The sequence below is a fragment of the Patiria miniata genome, unplaced genomic scaffold (genome assembly GCF_015706575.1).
Source record: "Patiria miniata isolate m_02_andy unplaced genomic scaffold, ASM1570657v1 HiC_scaffold_22, whole genome shotgun sequence".
NCBI lineage: Eukaryota > Metazoa > Echinodermata > Asteroidea > Valvatida > Asterinidae > Patiria > Patiria miniata.
This window is the reverse complement of record NW_024037061.1, coordinates 5,757,095-5,776,808: the sequence shown is the minus strand read 5'-3', so window position 1 is coordinate 5,776,808 and position 19,714 is coordinate 5,757,095. Positions and strand designations below refer to the sequence as shown.

General features: G+C 40.7%; 1 protein-coding gene across 1 annotated transcript; it reads left to right on the top strand.

Moving 5' to 3' along the window:
• The first annotated feature begins 78 nt into the window (after nt 1-78).
• On the top strand, nt 79-18,345 carry LOC119730297 (protein OSCP1-like). Its single transcript, XM_038203116.1, has 9 exons — nt 79-312; nt 4,339-4,493; nt 6,582-6,749; nt 10,214-10,294; nt 13,914-14,017; nt 15,523-15,733; nt 16,792-16,922; nt 17,714-17,783; nt 17,979-18,345. The coding sequence occupies exons 1-9, from the start codon at nt 201-203 to the stop codon at nt 18,090-18,092; spliced, it is 1,146 nt and encodes a 381-aa protein (XP_038059044.1). The 5' UTR covers nt 79-200; the 3' UTR covers nt 18,093-18,345.
• Nucleotides 18,346-19,714: the final 1,369 nt, after the last annotated feature.

The following is a 19,714-nucleotide window of genomic DNA, read 5'->3' as shown; positions in this document are numbered from 1 at the left end:
TACCCACCATAAAAAGTGACGGATCAAGATTAGGCCGGCGGAGGCTAGGATCGGATACCATCGACATGCATATGCAATACATATATTCATATTCTCCACGGAAACTGGGGAAGCGGCCAGACGTGCATGACCTGAGTTCGCTTGCGAAGTTTTGTGTCCAGATTTTATGAAATCCGATAAGTTTTGACAATTCGGTCAGCATGTCGTTTCGGCCGTTACCTATTCTTTTTATCAATCTGGGAGGGGAGATGCTGTACATTCTAGACCAGAGATTGCGGGCGCAAAACATCCCAATTGACAAGTCTAAGAAAGGTAAGCTAGCATGTAGCGATGTCGAGTGCAAAGTCATGAAAGTCATGAAAGTGAGTCCCCCGCGCAAGTTTAAACTTGCGCGCGCAAGTTTAAACCTGCGCGCACGCATGTTTAAACCTGCGCGCACGCAAGTTTAAACTTGCGCGCGCATTTATTTCCTTGCTACAAATTGCGCATGCAAGTTTAAACTTGCGCACTGCATAGATTTTCCCGGCCACGCATACAAAGCCGCTAAACTATTTTTCCCCCGGGTATACTCATGCAGATATGCAACATTATTTTTAAAGCAGATTTTTTTCTCCGATTTAATAGCATCACTGAGCTTCGGGAGACAATGCCTTAATGCCTTTTTTTGAAACATTTTATTAAATTCATTAATTAAATCATTTGCAAATTTATTTACTTTTTAAAATAATTACCATTTTATATGCATAGCGTTTTTTAGCTATACTGAGTGGAGCGTTGAATTACGGGTACCCCTCCATACCAACGCTCCACCGATTCGCCATACTTTGGTAGCACCATCACAGTAGCATAGTCACAAACCCACGCGAGGACAAAAAGACCCCAAAAAACCGGTAAAGAGATTACAAATGAGAGAGACAGTTATCCTGGATTGATCTATACATTCTTGACATTCCATGAGACCCCTTATATTGTTCCCAAACAGCGAACATTTTGGAAAATACGTGCTCCTTGGGTGAGTTCAAAGCCCATACTGTCGTACGGCGCGGCGCGGATCGGAGCACGTATCATTACACAAAACAGACGTTGATAAAGCGCGACTTGTTTTTCTTCGCGATCGAGCAACGACGGTGACGTCACGTTAACCCCACTAGTGTGGCCGTCGGTATGCTGCGCTGAACCCAAGGCCACACACCGTGGTCTGCGCACTACTGAGGACGTTTTCATAATTTCAACAGCGAATTTCTTACATATGGTTGTATTCTACGATGTCCCAACTTTCACTTCTGGGATGCTTGGGTGTAATGATGTTCAATTTTCCAAGATATTCTTGAATCTTTCTGGAGCCCATATGCACTCGTGAAACATCTGGTGATGGCAGCCATTTTGAATGTGACAAGAGATGACCCCAAGCTGTGACGTCGCGTTTATGCAAATTGCTTGTCGAGCGAGGGCGCGAGTTGCAAATGCGACGGCTGTTTCCTGTACCATGCATTTATCGTCTGGGGGCCACGTGCACTGATCTCTATTCAGGATCTACGGCACAGGAAACAGCCGTCGCATTTGCAACTCGCGCCCTCGCTCGACAAGCAATTTGCATAAACGCGACGTCACAGCTTGAGGTCATCTCTTGTCACATTCAAAATGGCTGCCATCACCAGACGTTTCACAAGTGCATATGGGCTCCAGAAAGATTCAAGAATATCTTGGAAAATTGAACATCATTACACCCAAGCATCCCAGAAGTGAAAGTTGGGACATTGTAGAATACAACCATATGTAAGAAATTCGCTGTTGAAATTATGAAAACGTCCTCAGTAGTGCGCAGACCACGGTGTGTGGCCTTGGGTTCAGCGCAGCATACCGACGGCCACACTAGTGGGGCTAACGTCACGTCAGACGCCCTCATTGACAAGCTAATTCAAGAACTGAGCCTCCATGCAAACACATTGAACTGTAAGTTTTCAGACTATTTTGCTGTTTTTTTCCAAAATGTTCGCTGTTTGGGAACAATATAAGGGGTCTCATGGAATGTCAAGAATGTATAGATCAATCCAGGATAACTGTCTCTCTCATTTGTAATCTCTTTACCGTTTTTTTGGGGTCTTTTTGTCCTCGCGTGGGTTTGTGACTATGCTACTGTGATGGTGCTACCAAAGTATGGCGAATCGGTGGAGTGTTGGTATGGAGGGGTACCCGTAATTCAACGCTCCACTCAGTAGAGCTAAGCGTTTTTAAGTTGTAAACAGTTTTTAATATGAATTATTGAGCCTGCAATAAAAAATATTTGCATTCATTAATTTTTTTTCAAATTATGCATTTTTGAAGTGTACACAGCGCTCGAAATGTTATGCAAGTATTTCTAAAAACAATATGAATTATTGTACCGTCCAATTTATTAATTGTTAAATTAATTAGTATTTTTTTAAGAATAAGTACTTTTTATGCCCCGCGAATGAGGGCGTCTGACGTGACATCACCGTTGTTACTCGATCGAAGAAAAACAAGTCGCGCTTTATCAACGACTGTTTCGTGTAATGATACGTGCTCCGATCCGCGCCGTACAACAGTATGGGCTTTGAACACACCCAAGGAGCACGTATCATTACACGAAACAGTCGTTGATAAAGCGCGACTTGTTTTTCTTCGATCGAGCAACGACGGTGACGTCACGTCAGACGCCCTCATTCGGCAAGTCAGGGCAAGGACTGAGCCTCACGGCAAACACATTGAGCTGTAAGTTTTCAGACTATTTTTCTGTTTTTTCCCAAAATTTTCGCTGTTTGGGAACAATATAAGGGGTCTGATGGAATGTCATGAATGTGTAGATCAATCCAGGGTAACTGTCTCTCTCAGTTGTATTCTCTTTACCGGTTTTTTGGGGGTCTTTTTGTCCTCGCGTGGGTTTGTACACTATGCTACTGTGACGCCGTCACCAAAGTATGGCAAATCGGTGGAGCGTTTGTATGGAGGGGTACCCGTAATTCAACGCTCCACTCAGTAGAGCTAGCTAGCATGCAAACTGTGATTGGAATGTCACACAAGTAGAGTAGGCCTACAACTCGACCGTTTGCATCAAGTTCCGGAGTGACTATAGAATGCAGGGCCATGCCAGAGCAACATTTTTTTTTTTAGGTACTTGGAGCCTTGGATCGAGTATAGTCCGAGTAACTTGGACCCAACTTATCGCCTTTTTAACATTCGGACATGGTCTGGCGATAGTGGGGTCCAAGCTAATGATGTATGCCGAGCAACACAATTCTGTCATTGACCCAAAAACCCAACATTGCCCAACAAAAACATCAGATTTCACCCTCAAAATGGCCTCCAAATTACTAGTCCCATAAATGTGACGGAAATACTGGACTACCTCTGTATTTAACGTCACACATCCACCTGTGGTATAAACGTGGAGCGTCCCCGTTGCTAGCAGTCTGTGAAGTACCCGGATGCAATACTCGGCTGCGGATGAAGAGCGCACACAAGGGGGCGCGCTTCACTGCAGAGGGCTTCAAGATTTTGGAATTACAGGAAACAGCCGCGGTGCGCTTTGCCAACGTTGACGCATGCTCAGTAAATGACTAAAGCTCTTGTCTGGTTCCTTGACCCCATTGGCTTTTTGACTTTAATTAGGGTGGCCGGGAAACAGTCTAGTAAATATCAGAGACGCCATGCTTTTTCAAAACCGTCTGCATTCTTTGACGAATTACCATGATTTTTGGATAACTAGACCTCTGAAGGTACCGAATTTAACGATGTTGTGCTATTTAACAGTCATACTAATAGCTGGGTTGCTTTTCTTGTGACAAAATAATTTCGATTTTTAATTAATTTTCGGTTCCCCTAGCAACGGGGACGCTCCGCGTTTATACCACAGGTGGATGTGTGACGTTAAATACGGAGGCAGTCCAGTATTTCCGTCACATTTATGGGACTACCAAATTACTAGATACGCCAACTGAGGTACAAGTAGACATCGATAATTAAGATGGTTGTACTGAAGTTTACTTACGATCCGGATGGAAAGTGAAATTTCCCGTTCAATTCCGAGAGCTCCCCTCGCGATTGTGAACACGTTAAATTTCCGATTCGTGTTAATGTTTGAACGACGCGATGTGGTCTTCATTCCCAGCGTACTTTCGATGGTCCCCGTATCCCGAGTGCGATTCCGTTACCGAGCGCGCGCGATGCATCGACTATGATAATGAGTAGACTGGATCGTGTTAGTAAACACAAGTGCATTTCAAACGGATATGGACGGATACCAGTTCAAGCTGGTTCCCGATTCCCTTTTACCGTTCGGGCATGAGGTCATTTTTGACATTTTTTTCTCATCACCAGTTATGAATGACATCATCAGCACCATGTTCAATCAACGATTCATGGAGAATCTCTTCAGGCCACAGGAGATTTATTCCAAGAAGGGCATGCGTACAGTGTTTGACCGGTTGGCTCATGCGTCTATCATGCGACTCAACACAGCAAGCATGGATAAGGTAGGCTGAAAACTTAAGCTTTCATTTCTAAAACAAAATCATATGTTCTGCTTTTACTTTTTCCTGGTTTCTCTCTTGAGCTTCCAAATGAATCGGAGGTTATGCGTTCATGTACAGTTGAATCTCGTTAGTACAAACTCTGTTAATACAAAATTCTGGTTATAACAAACAAAAAGCCTTAGTCCCGACTGTGCATTTATGTGCACAGTGAACATGATGAATGGGACTGATGTTCCTCTTAATACAAAATTCTGATATAACAAAGAATTTGGCTAGGTCCGAACGAGTTTGTATTAACGAGACTCGACTGTACAATGTATGCTTTCTGCATTAATTTGAACAATATTTGTTTGTGTATAAAGGCCAATTAGGTTCCCCTCAGTGGAATAACTACTGGTACTTACTGGTAGTTTACATTTTTGGTATGCAAGGTATGAACAAAAATAGTCGAAACTACCCCCATTTCATGATTTCATGATTTTGTAGTGACGCCCAGATGCCATTAATTTACATTTAGCTTTAATTTTAGCTCAGTTCAATGAGAAATCCAATTAACGCATCAATAACCACACCCTTCTAGTTGAGTTGTTGCCAGTGATATCTGATGACCGTAATCAGGCTAATACTGTAGTGACAGATCCACACTACTGTACGTGACCTGCTGCCTAGCAGCTCAGAACAATATCTTCATGATCTTTAATTACAGTAACACAACTCCATGCATGGGCGTCGCGAGGGGGGGCAAGGGGGGGCACTTGCCCCCCCCCTGGAAAAGCAAAAAAAAAAAAAAAAAAAAAAAAAGGAAGAAAAAAAAGGAAAGAAAAAGAGGCGCGAAGACAAAGTGGTGTAAATTTAATGAGTTGGGGGGGGGGGGAATGTCCCTGCCCCCCTCTAAAACTGATAAATCGAGAATGTGTTGAGAAATACAAGCCTTTTTTGGCCAAAAATTTTTTTGCCCCCCTCTAGAAAAAATCCTGGCGACGCCCATGACTCCATGTACATGTACCGGTACCTGTATAGCGACATTAATGTTCGTAGAATGTAGTGCACTTGCCCATCCGACAAATTACATACATGTTTATACTAAAAAAAACCTTTATACTTGCCATGGGTATTGTAGACAACTCTTTGACAGTACTAAAACGGTTAATTGTAATGCGAGTAAACTGCATACAGAGCATGGTAGTTACATTGGTCAGATGAGGAACACTTTTATAAACACATTTGGGTAAGTCCAAGAAAAGGTTTCTTTAATTATAATCATCGCAAAGACTAATTAATGAAAATCTTGTGAGTATTCTTGCAGATGCTCAACAGCAGAATAAATATTGAAATCCATGAATATCTTAAAAGGTTAAACTTTTGTTGCGTATGGGACATAGTGCACGCGAATTCTTGGACTTTCCCATTTTATACATTTTGTTGATTAGAAATAGTGAATGTGTGGGATACATACATTGTATGCCTCAGAAAAAAATAGCAGGTTAAATCAGCATTTTGTGTGGTTATTTCCACAAACCCACCCAATGCAGAATATGGTGATTCAATATGCAACTGCACATGTATTTCCGAGCATCATACGTATCTCATGTACAATGTACCACTTCTAATGATCCCTATTAGCAAGCGGCATATTGCAATACACTGATTACAATCAGACAACTGATACACTGACTATCACACAATGGGCAATACATAATTAGGGTTGGCATGGCAACATTAAATTAAACTAGGACCATAGGCAGTGCAAAGCAATTTCACATTGATTGATATCAGTACTTTTTAGCTACTCCCTCCTTTTCGGTAAGCCATTTAACTTTAATACTTAGAAAACAATTCTATTTTTCGAAATACATACAAGTAGTAGTGACAGTACTGAAAGGAGATTGTGCAAAAAAACACAATACATCAAATCGATGTACATGTAGATGTACATGTACGTTAAATTTTGCCAGGCCGAAAAGTTCACCATGCATGCCATGTAAGAACTACATTGTATGCATTTTCAACATACTTTCCCGACATTTGCCCGAGATACATTATTGTTTTAAAAACTGCAATAAACTGTATCCATGTTTGTCTTTTCAGCTGTATGATTTGATGACAATGGCTTTGAAGTACCAAGTCTCTCTGTGTCTGCGTCCCTCGGATATCCTGTTAGTGACCTTCAATCATCTGGATGCCATCAGGACCTTTGTTGAGGATTCAATCCCAATATGTAACCAGGTGGAAACAGTCATCAGGATGATGATTAAGGTACAAACATCAAAAGTTGGTACTTTACAAACATCAAAAGTCTCTAAAATAACTTACGGCATAGATTATTAAGGAATTGAACTTGTGTTTGTCTTGCACAAGTCACTGTAATTTACTTATCTTTAACCCTAACGTACCTAAATCCATCAAAATCCAACCCCCTGTTTCGGGGGATTTCGGCGGATTCAGGATACCTCCATATTGAACAAACTGGGGGATTTTGATGGACTCAGGATTCGAAGCCTAGCGGAACTGGCGGATTTTGATGGATTCAGGATACCTCCATTTTGAGCTATTGGGGGACTTTGATGGATTCAGGATCTCATCAGTTTAACTCTTTTGCAATGTTTGTGGTCAAGTAAATACTGCTGGCACTAGCCCTGCCAAGTCTGTCACATACTGTACAAACATGTACACACATGTACTGGGTGGACTTGCATGGAGGGTCACGTGCTGGAGGAAAGATACAAATAATGCGCGAAAACGTGACGAACGCAATGCCGTTTACGCGCAAAGAACACCATGTGCATCGCTAATAATTATGTTTGCGCATCGCGTAAATACTCGGTGCGCATTTCTTGCTTCGCGCGTGTTGAGCTAGGTCACGTGCTGGAGGAAAGATACATTTAGCTCCATTACTTTACGTTAATTTGTTGCGCGTCTATGACAGACAACCAAAATGGCGGAGATTTATCGCACAGTGACTGGGCGCGTGTGGACGCGCTGCCGATCTAGTCTTTTCATTCTATATCTATGGTTTACGGGCTGAAACATGCGCTGTCTTTCACACAAATTTTGTGCGCGAGACGTATTCACTTCGGTACTGATCCATGCTGGGGTCGCGATGCATTGGTGTATTATGATGGATCCTATGCAACAACACACATCACAATTTTCATGCGAGCATGGTATCCTGAATCCGTCAAAATCCACCAGAAATTTAGGTGATGGATTTTGAAGACTCTATGGAAAAACATGCTGTATTTTTTTTTATGCCACCATGGTATCCTGAATCCGCCAGAATCCATCAAGACTTTTGCTGGTGGATTCTGGCGGATTCAGGATACCTCCAGAATCTACACTGGGGGATTCTGATGGATTCAGGATACCAGCAATTTTTGCATGACAAAATTGGTGGATTTTGGCGGATTCAGGATACTTTCTAGTAAAAGAGCCCCAGGAGTTAGGGTTAAAGATGTAGTCCATCATTTGTAATTTGTGCATTTTGTTCATTTGAAGCAACAAAAGTGTTCAAAATCTAATGAAGGATACTGAACAACTAACCTGATGAAGTTTCAGCTCAGCTTCAGCTGTATATTCCGAGAAAAACAGCATTCTAGGATCTCAATTTCAAATCAATAGTTGCTGAATCATGTTTTGAATTGTTTTGAATTGCAGCTATACGCGGCGTCGCGCACTGATCTGAGGAATTATAGCAACCACGCGCCTGTGCATTGTTCCAATGCTAGCGCACGCTGCCCCGAATAACAAAATGAACTACTAATTTAAATTTTCCTGCGAGACGCACCGTTGGAAAAGCCTTCTTTCGTTAATTACTTCAAAATGATAGCTTGCCAGAAAGATTAATTTCACAGGGAGTTTAGTCCACTAACTATCTTTCAACCAAGTATGTTTTTCAACAATAATTCGCCAGTTACTTTTTCGGATGGCTGCAAATGATGGACTATAGCTTTAAACAAACAACTTTTCTAGGATTCAAAAAGAATGACACCATTTTGTACTCACAATTAAGCCCATTAATACTGACTTTTTTGTACACCAAATTTGCCAGAATCCAACACGTCTTTTAAAGGTACAGTACATGTTTATCATTTGCAGCTATCCAAAGTGTAACTGACAAAATTATTGTTCAGAAGCATACTTGGTTTAAAGATAGTAATGGCGCTAAACTCCCTGTGAAATTATTCTTTCTGACATGCTGTCATATTGAAGAAAACAATAAATGAAGGTTATTTCCAAAGATGCATCTAAAGACGCATTTAAAAAATTTCCGTTAATACAATGTACATGTAGTTCACTTGAATGGGTGTGCGCGAGCATTGTCAAGATGCACGTGTGCGCCGTTGCTATAATTTGTCGGTTCAGTGCGTGATATCACGTAGAGCTGCAATCAGCTTAATAAGAATATGTCCCGGACGCTGATTTGGGGTGCATTTCAAAACATGACTCGGCAACTTTTTAAGTGAAATCAAGATCCTAGAATATTGTTTTCTCGGAATATACAGCATTCACAGAGCTAAAACTTTACCAGTACCCTTCTTTAGATTTTGAGCACTTTTGTTGCTTCAAACGAAGAAAAAAAAAATGCACAAATTATGCCAAATGATATTATACCTGTAATTCTGCAAGTGTATACAAGTGTATGCAAGTGAGATAGTCATAGTTTGGTTAGTCTCCATACAACAGACAGATGCACACTTCCGAACCCTGAATTTCCACAGTTTCATTTTAGAAGCACACAAACTCAATAATCCATTGTCTATAGCATGTCTATTTACATGTACGTGATGGATTTTTGTAGCATGTGTTAGACTACATTGTATGATCCTATTTTCATGGTTTGGGGCAGTATGGTAGGGGGAGTAATGGGCAGTGTGCTTTGGGACTGTATAGAGACTTATGGGTTAAAAAATATTATTTCACATAGTGCAACGGCAAACTTAAATTGTACTGTTGTTACTGTTCAAGGTATAGTCCATCTCTTGTAATTTGTGCATTTTGTTCGTTTGAAGCAACAAACGTGCTCAAAATCTTAAGAAGGGTACTGAACAACTAACCTGATGAAGTTTCAGCTCAGCTTTAGCTGTATATTCGAGAAAAACAGCATGCTAGGATCTCCATTTCAAATCAAAAGTTGCTAATTCATGTTTTGAATTGGGCCTGAATTCAGCTTTTGAGACGGATTGCAGCTACACGATGTCACGCACTGATCCGACGAATTATAGCAACCGCGCACGCGTGCGCGTCATGCCAATGCTGGCCACGCTTCGCCGCATAACAAAACAAACTACTAATTTAAATTTCCTATGGTGTGTCTTAAAGACGCACCATTGGAAAGGCCTTCTTTTGTTGATTTCTTTAAAATGACAGGTTGCCAGAAAGAATAATTTCACAGGGAGTTTAGTCCCCTTATTATCTTTCGACTAAATATGACTTTTAACAATAATTACATGTACGTCAGTTACTTTTTGGATAGCTGCATATGATGGACTGTAGCTTTAAAATGACTGAATGTGCTTCAATATTCATGACTACATAACTAAGCAACACATGCAAGGTTCTGACCTCAATCCAGGGGAGCCTTGCTACCATAGCAACATGCTAGGATATTGAGGTCAGAGGTCAAGCCACTGAAAGAAGTAATGATCATTTGAAGCTGAAAGTCCTTATTTAAAATTTCATTTTTAAACTTACCCTCAAATATGTTTTTCGTTTGATTTCAGACTTACAGTTCACTGTCCATGGGAGAATTTCAGCTGATCAGGCAAACACTTCTAGAATTCTTTCAAGACATCCATATAAGGGTAAGGGCAAACTGCCAATGAAATTCAACTCAAATTCCTTGATTGCTAATCACGTTGAAAGCTGTTATTTTCTTGTTTTATGTATCCATGTAACTCTTGGAGCTCTGTTGTAAACACGCATTCCTGTGCTGTTTTCGAGTTTTAATCTCGAAAAATAGATTTGTTATTCAATTGCTATTTTCCAAACAAAATAAAATGTGATTACCTTTGATTGAAACATCAAACGAAAAAATCCACCAATGTTTGGTTACATTATTTCTTTACCGAATAAGAATTATTAGCTGCCAGACAATAATTTGGCTGTCGCAGGGCGGGTTATTTGTGTGCCAAATGAAAGTCTTTTGAGAGAGTTGCAGACTCCCCAAGTCGTTTTAAAGTAGGTTTTTTTTTAATTTGTTCGGAGCAAAATTCATCTTTTGTAAAGCACGGGGCATGCAACTTTGTTCCGGATGGTTCACATCGCTAAAAAATTGCCTAGCTTTTTTTGTTTATAGCAAATATGTAACAAAGTACTGTGTACGTGTAGTGTGATTGTGCAAATCTTATTACTCTAAGATGTTTGTTGTAACTGCTCAACATGTCAAACAAGCTCGTGTTTGTTCAGCTAGGTAATATTTACCTTACAAACACGCTGTTATACCATATCATTGAGTGACTATTGATCAGCGTTGGTTGCCATGGTAGCATTAGACTAGCCATGGAAACTAGATTAATTATTTCTTACTGTGCATGGAGTAACGTCAAGGCTGTCTTGCACCGGTGTGAGACTGCTTTCAGTGCTCCATAATTGAAGTGTCTACATGTAGGCTAGTGGACATGTTTGGTACTTGAGATATTTTTGGATGTACAATGTATGTCAATGGCTGTAAGAATATCAGATCAAGCTGCTGGAAGCAGGGAGAGCTGTGCATGAGTTGCAACAAACACTACAAGATAACATTGCATCCCCTCACACAATAAAAGGAACTATGGAATGATTATTACAATACGGGCGATTCCCAATAGTGCGCCTCCAAGAGTTTGCAGCCCGTTGGCCAATCACAATGCGCGAAATCAGTCGACCTTTTCCAAACGGGCGTTGGGTCGACAGATTTTGCGCATTGTGATTGGCCAACGCGTTGCAAACTCTTGGAGGCGCACTATTGGGAATCGCCCGTATTGGCTGTTACACTTTTAATAGAAAATTAGATGAACATGAGTGAAACTGCTGCAAAGTGCTTGCTGACTGAATTGACCTGAATATACAAATATAATTAGAGGACCTATTCAGCAGAAATTGTGTCATAAACACAAAGTGGACAGACAATAACTTCCAGTTTTATTCTACTTTACAAAATGTGGTTACATGTGGGTAGTGATACAGAAACTGTGGGGCAGCAGAGTAATGGAAGTTTCTTTTCCACATTTTCATCAAATTACTGATAGCAGAAAGTTGAACCAGCCAGCGGGCCCTGGCAAAATCGGTGGTCGAGTGGTAAGACATCTGCTCTAATAAACAGGAGGTCGTGGGTTTGAGTTCCACCCAAGTAGTTTGTGATTTTTGTCTCGCAATCGTTTCAGACAACACTGAATATACATTTTTGTAAACTACATTTATGTTGATGAAAGGAAAACCCAATATTCAATTGACATTCGGATGTAAAAGTCCATCTAATGACATGTACATGTATGATTAGAAAAGTTGAAGTTCTGGTTTTCTAAACTTTCAACTTCAATGTTGACTATATAAAGCTAGTATTTTGGTTTTTCAGTAGGAAATGGGAGATTGGTTTCTGCAATATTGAAGCTAACTTTCTGCTTGTAACATTCAATGCTAATTCTGATGGCTTAAAATCAGCAAATAGAATTGTTGTCATGACATGTCAGAGCACACAATAAGCCTCTACATTTGTACTTGGGTTGTGCATTGGGTTACAGCTTGTATTTCCCAACATAGATATCCCACATATCATATCCTCACCTGCCATTTACATGTAATTGCCACATACATTTGTACATTGCTTTTTATCTAAAAGTTATCTAAAATTGATATGAAGAGCATCACCATGGCAACTGCTCCTCAGTGGACTTGCATTCATGGCCAGCATTGTTGCATGTAGCAGTTGTTGGCCTTACTGCACTCTTTACACTTGAAGCTGTAAGCACTGGATAATAGGCAGGCAGATCTAAAAGGTCTTAATGAGGGGTTGCTGGTAGCAACAGAATGATGTTTATTAGAAACCAATAAAGTCTTGCTTAGAATAAATCAATAATTGATCCTCAGTGAATTGGACCTGAAATGTAAATTTAACATATAATATACACTCATCAACATGTAAATGTACATTTACTAGTCCAAAATACATAAAGTAGCGGTATGTCATAAACATGCCCACATACATGTACACGTTCAGCCAAATGGTAACGATAGGCCTAATGTTTATTAAAATATATTTTATTTGCTTATATATATACAAGAAAAGTATTTTGAACTCTCCTATGCAAACATACATCCTATGTTAAGCTGCCCTTTCAGTCAAAATCAGTCAACAGTTATTAAGAGTTCCCAGCCTACCGGTACATGAATCAGGATTGACTGGCTGTGACTGTTTAATGTACATGTAATGGGATAAGGCTATGCTTTGGCTGTACATGTAGGGGATTGATAAGCCAGCTGTGCCTACCACTTGCCTGTTTTTGTCTGTTGACTGAATTTGACTAGTCATGGTACTTGCTTGTAATATATTCTGACTGTTGGTGACTACATGTGGCTTGTGAAAAGGCTTGGCAGGGGAAGAGGAATAGAGGGTTGATTTTTGGAATGTCTGTGATTGTTTAGATTGTAGGAGTATTAAAACAGATTTAAATGCTTTATGCTTTTCATAGACAGCACAAATCGGTACTTTACATCATTTACATATTGAGTATTCACGTTTATGGCAACAAAATGTGTTTTTTTTTTATATTGGAATGAATAAAATGTCCACTAAATATACTAAAAGAAAATGATTGAATTTTGTTAGAAATAGAAGGGAAAATCCCTTCCTCCATGCACTTTGATAGATGTTTGTCCCTTGTGCATTTGTTAAACTGTAAAAAAATTAATTGAGCGCAATTTCCAGGCATGATGTTTGGTGCTACGTTTTAACAGAAATCTAGCCACAAGCTGCATTGATTGTTGCATGGCAAGTAGTGGTTAGTGTCAACACAGCACGTGCAGAATGTACACATTGGGATATTTGAATAAGGAAGTACTACATCTGTACATGTACTTGCTCTTTTGTCCTGAAATGTTCTGCACATATATGGCACAGTCTTAGTGCATTCTGTACATTAGGATCAATTAAATAAATATAATAACAATATATTGGACCTCAACACAACAATATATTGGACTGAACTGTGAGAACCTGTTTGGTTGTGTGCTGTATCAATCCATATTAATTTTACTATCACCAAATTCGTAAATTAGGAGTAATTGTGAGTTTACCTGAAAAATAAGTTACAAGTAGTGAGTCATCATAAAGTTTATTGAAGAGAACACTTTCATTATTATACATGTTTTATCCAGATGTCTGTTACTTTTATGTAGGTGTTTTTTTTGTTTTGACATATTTTAGCTTGATTGTTTGTTTTGCAGGTCTCTATTTTTCTGAAAGACAAGGTGCAGAATTCCAATGGGAGGTTTGTTCTGCCATTGGCTGGACCAGTCCCGTATGGAGCAGAAATACCAGGATCCATTAGGTAGGTGCAGTATGCAACCTGTCATCATGGTCACTGACAATTGGTACAAATTTGTTAATTTTCAGATAACCAACAGGAACAGGTATGTTTTGTGTCAATTTATTGTGAATTTAATAAAATTGCAGCTAATTAAGTTATATGATTTAAAGGGAGTATACAATATTTGCAAACATCAAAAAGCAAAACTACCAATTTAATATGAAATTTCTTACGGAACTGTTAGTGAATGTCAGTCTAAAACATCCTGTAAAAGCATGGTAACGCGTGTGCTATAAATTTCATTCATAAATACCTAAGATAGTTTACGCATTCCTATTGGTCGAGAGCCCGTCACGTGGTCGGTCTTAAACGGATGATAAAGACATGGCTAGCTGGTCTTAAACACTTTTCCAGTGTCACCATAAAATGTGGACTCCTAAAAATCCAGTGCCTCTTATCGTTTCATTGGTTGAACGTTCACAATCCTCATGTAGGCATACGCAACACTACCAAGTTCTAAATTCAAAACGCAACGCGCCAGGTGCGTTCTGCGCGACATCGCGCAGAACATGATACGCGCACGTCAATCTCCATAAAAGGGTTGTTTACATCTTACTCGCCAGCTGAACACTCCATTGTTTTGCAAGAGGGATGTTTCATAAAGCATAAAGTGAATTTGTTGAACAAAATCGGGATGTTTTGAACGAATTATATGATTTTTTCTTACCGAAAAGGTATTTATGAATGGGAATAAATATGTGCTCCGTTGGAGGTTTTTATCACTCTGTTTAAGACCACTTAGAGTCTGGGTGCTGATAATTACCAGCACCCAGACTCTAAGTGGTCTTAAACAGAGTGATAAAAACCTCCGAAGCACACATTTATTCCCTTAAGAAAAGTGATATTTTTGTATCCATTTGCAACGCTGGTCGGCCAACCAGCGTTGTAAAAAAACTGGCTATTTTTCAAACACTGCCCCTAATTTACCATATTTAGTTAGTCCGCATTTTGTTTGCAATCGATTAAAAGCCTATGAACATGTAAAAGCTAGCTTGACTGGTTCCCTGCCCTTACAATTCCCTGATGTGTGTAAATTGCTCCGTTTTATCTTAAGTGGGGTCAGGGAATGAGACTACAAAAACAGGAATGTTTTTCGTGGTTTTTCCAGCATCTTCGAACTCAAAACTTCAAACAAGTCAGTGTGACAATATTTGCTATAAAATACTAACCCCCTTCCCCAAATCCAGCTATGCCTGAAAATTACATCAAAAGCAAATGTTGTATATTCCCTTTAAAACTATAACAAGTTGGTAAAAATACTCCTTGTGTTTTGAATTTCTTTGATCAAATTTAGCTAAAATATTGAGTGCTTTCATGTATCCATATTCATCAAACTATGAAATTTTAAAGCAAAGTGGTTCTGCTGTCTTCATGTAGCATTCCATTATCCATTGACTGCAAATCTAGCACCTGCTGTGTATAAATTCTTGATGACACTTTCCCGTTTGACAATCACCCACTGCAAGGTATTACGATGAATCCGGGAAGCACATCAAGACAACAGAGTTTCCTTCAGGCAGTAAATACCAAGCGTCGTTACGAGAAGGCTCCGTGGATATGAAAGGAGACCGGGTCATCAAGCTGGGTACAAACATGTACAGCACCGTCAGACCAACGGATACAACAGTCAGCAGTCCACCACAGAAGACTGCAGTGGTTTCATCAACGGCAGAAGATGTAAGCATAGCAATTAATGCTGCATTCTGGATTCAGTTGAGATTAGGCTGACTCTGGTGAAACACTACGTAACAATTTCTCTTCAACCAGGAGTTATATCAGTTATGTGGGGTGCTGTGGTCCAATGGTTGTGGTGTTCCAGTCATATGCTGTGGTACATGGGTTCGAACCCTGATGGGGAACATGGTGCTTGTGTTCTTGGGCAAGGCACTTTACTACAATTGCCTCTCTCCACCCAGGAGTATAAATGGGTACCTGTGAAGGTATAGACCATATTGCGTGGATCTCGAGCTGCTGCAGGGTCTCATTCTTGATGAACAGGAATGATAATTGTGATGCGCATTTGATCATATTCTTATGGAATTTGCGCAATTTTAATGTATAAATTATTAATTTTTATTACCTGTCAGGCCTGTCAGGCATTGTCAGGGAGGGTGGTTGAATTATTAGTCTGCGCCAAACAGAAATTTTGAGCAGTTTATTCTCCAAGATAGCTGGGAATAAATTTGCAGGCTTTAATGCAGAGGTAACGACGATGCACATTCAGGATCATGTAATGTGTACAGAACTGTTAAACTTACTTCGTTATGTTTAATAACACCCTTTGTGACACCACAATGTGCAACACCTTTGGTAAATGGAGGTGTTGAAAAAGGCTGTCACTAATCAACTTTACTTTTACACATTGAACTCTTTGCATGAACAAGAGGTAGTGCTTTGCGACTAATATTGACATGCACAGTGGAAGGGACACACTGCCTGTGCGTACTGGGTTCCAAAATATGTACTTGTAACAATTTTTTTTCTGAATGTGTAGCGTCTTCACGTGAGCATGAGGTGTGTGGGTGACAATGTGTTCATGTCCCTCCAAGTGTTCTCCACTAAGTCTCTGTATCTGAGTGAGGGAGGTATTTGTGAGTGGAGCCCATTTATACACGGTGTGGGGACTTCCTTTCTACTATACGATCTTGCTGATTCATGTATGTGTGTGTGGCTTATTTGTACCATGAATTTAACAAAGCATAGTTAAGTGTTGTGATTTTGTCATTGTCCTTCAGGCCACAGCAAACCCTAATCCAATGGTGAAGGCTGAGCTGAACCTTCTAGCTCATCTCATGGGGGCAGTAGAGACCAAGAAGGAGAAGTCTGGCTTCAGGGTCAATATGTTCAACACGGACGAGGAAGAAGAGTAAGTCATGTCAGGGGTCAAAGGTTAAATCAGTCAGAGCAGGCGCTATATCAGGTTGGTTCCAGATTCCCCTCATTACACTGAAGACATTGAAAGGAAGCGGGCAAAAGGACAATATTGGCATGTTTGGTGGATATTTGCACAGGATGGGGCATCACGTTAAATTGTGTAAACATAAGCAAAACTATTAAGCACTGTTTAAATATTTTGCCGCTTCACAAAGGCTGATGACTGCCCCAGTATGTTTGCACATGGGTGTGTTTAAAAAATCATAATTTTCTTCATTATTGCACAAATTTCGGAAAATGTGTAAACGAATTTAGCTTTTTTTCTCGTTAAACATTTAAACATGTATACGCACTGTTTCCCACCTGATATATTTCAAACAGCGGAAGTTCCTGTCAGTTTTTAAAATTGTTATGACAGCATGGGCTCTTGTCATGCTTGTCATCAGGGCCCAATTTCACGGCGCTGCTCAGCACACAATTGTCTGCTAAAAGAGCTTCCGTCTATTTCATGGAGACCGTAAGCATAAGCACAGCAAAAGGCACGCTTACTTCAGAGGAAAAATTTACTTAACTTAGGGATGTAACAATAGAATTTTCCATGCACGCACGACCGTTACCACATCCACGCTGTTAAATAGCGTTTAAGGTCAGCAAATTTTTCTGCTACGCTAAGCACAACTTTTCTGGTAACTGTAAGCAGCGCCGTGAAATTGGGCCCCGTTTGCTAGTGAGTATTCACAAGGCAACAAGTATTCAGATGATATGTTATCTCTTTCCCTCTAGGCAATTTGCAGCATCAAGACCACCACCTGATATGTATGATTTCAAAGTAATCAACATAGATGCATCCAAGGTAAATATAATAAGACCATTTCATAGTCAGTTTATCAGTAAGAAGTAACCTTGGAAACAACTGTCTAGCAGCAAGTCAGCATTGCTTATTCCTTGACATGCCTACAGGTACCCATTATGTCAGGATGTTTTTCCTTAAAAAAAGTCTTGGAAACAAAATTTTGAAAACACAATGTCATTTTTTCTTTCTTTGCAGATACAGAAAAGTGATGAGCTTACCAGGATCATGGGTGACCTCTCAATCCCAGAATCCTCAGGGCAAAGTAGTAAGGGGGATGACCTACTTGAACTCATGGACAGTGCTTCATGATTCCCCTCCCCCAAGGAGCCACTCCCCAACCCCTCCCCTAAACAGTGCTTCATGATTCCCCTGCCCCAAGGAGCCACTCCCCCACCCCTCCCATGGACAGTACTTCATGATTCCCCTCCCCCACGGAGCCACTCCCCCACCCCTCCCGAGGACAGTACTTCATGATTCTTCTCCCCCAGGGAGCCACTTCCCCACCCCTCCCATGGACAGTGCTTCATGATTCCCCTCCCCCAGGGAGCCACTCCCCCACCCCTCCCGAGGACAGTACTTCATGATTCCCCTGCACAAAGGAGCCACTCCCCCACCCCTCCCGAGGACAGTACTTCATGATTCCTCTCCCCCACTCCCCCACCCCTCCCCTGGACAGTACTTCATGATTCCCCTCCCCTGGACAGTACTTCATGATTCCCCTCCCCCACGGAGCCACTCCCCCACCCCTCCCGAGGACAGTACTTCATGATTCCCCTCCCCCACGGAGCCACTCCCCCACCCCTCCCCTGGACAGTACTTCATGATTCTTCTCCCCCAGGGAGCCACTTCCCCACCCCTCCCATGGACAATGCTTCATGATTCCCCTGCACAAAGGAGCCACTCCCCCACCCCTCCCGAGGACAGTACTTCATGATTCCCCTCCCCCAGGGACCCCTCCCATGGACAGTACACCCCGATTCTCCTCCAAGGAGCCATTCCCCCATGGACCTCATTGCACCCTTCCCCAGCAACCCACCTCTCATTTTCCCTTCCCATAAGCTTGACATGAACTAAACTTTCTTGAAAAAAGTAACAGTAACTTCTCAATTCCTTCTTTACTGGAAGGTTTTTCAAACAAGAAAATGAAGAGCACCATCAGCTAAGAACAGCTGAAATGTTATACATATATTTTTTCTGGTTCTCTGCTTGGAATCATACAATAAACATGAACATGGTCTATCATGCTTTAGAATATGCAAGAAAATGGATCCTATTTTCAACTGAAATGTTGACATATCACAATTAGAAGATGGCTCCCACATTCCTCATGTATTCATTATGTTCATAGTGCTAGGTGTAAGGTATTAGTCTTATCTCTGTTTGATCTAAATCTCTGTATTTATGTATTTTTATCTCAATTGAACTACTTTGTCTGAAATACGTTGTGCTGTGTACTATGTAAAACAGTAAGGTGTGAACCTAATGTATATGAACAAGGCTCTGCCCCCGATTTCACGAAGCGCTGCGACGCGTCGCAACTCGAGTTACGACTTGTAACACGTCGCAACTCGCGACGCGTCGTATCTTCCATTTCACAAAAGTTGCGATGTGTTGAACGCATCGTAAGTTCCTCGACAACGGCTTTAAACACGTCGCAAGTTAAGACGTGTCTAGTAGTCGTCGCAAAATAAGAAGAGTCATTTCTAAGCCAGTTTTATGCCATAAGAATTACATCTGGTGCCAAGATGAAATTCAGCACTGCTCTTGATCTTAGCATTGGTTCAGTTGTGTGACTTAGATCTGAGCATATGCTACAGAGAGAGAGGCTTAGTTTATCTTAATTTATCTGTAAATGGTCTCGTATATGAATCTGGATGGGGCAGGACCCAACATTCAATGTTGTAGAGTGGGGATACGTGAAACACCCTGAA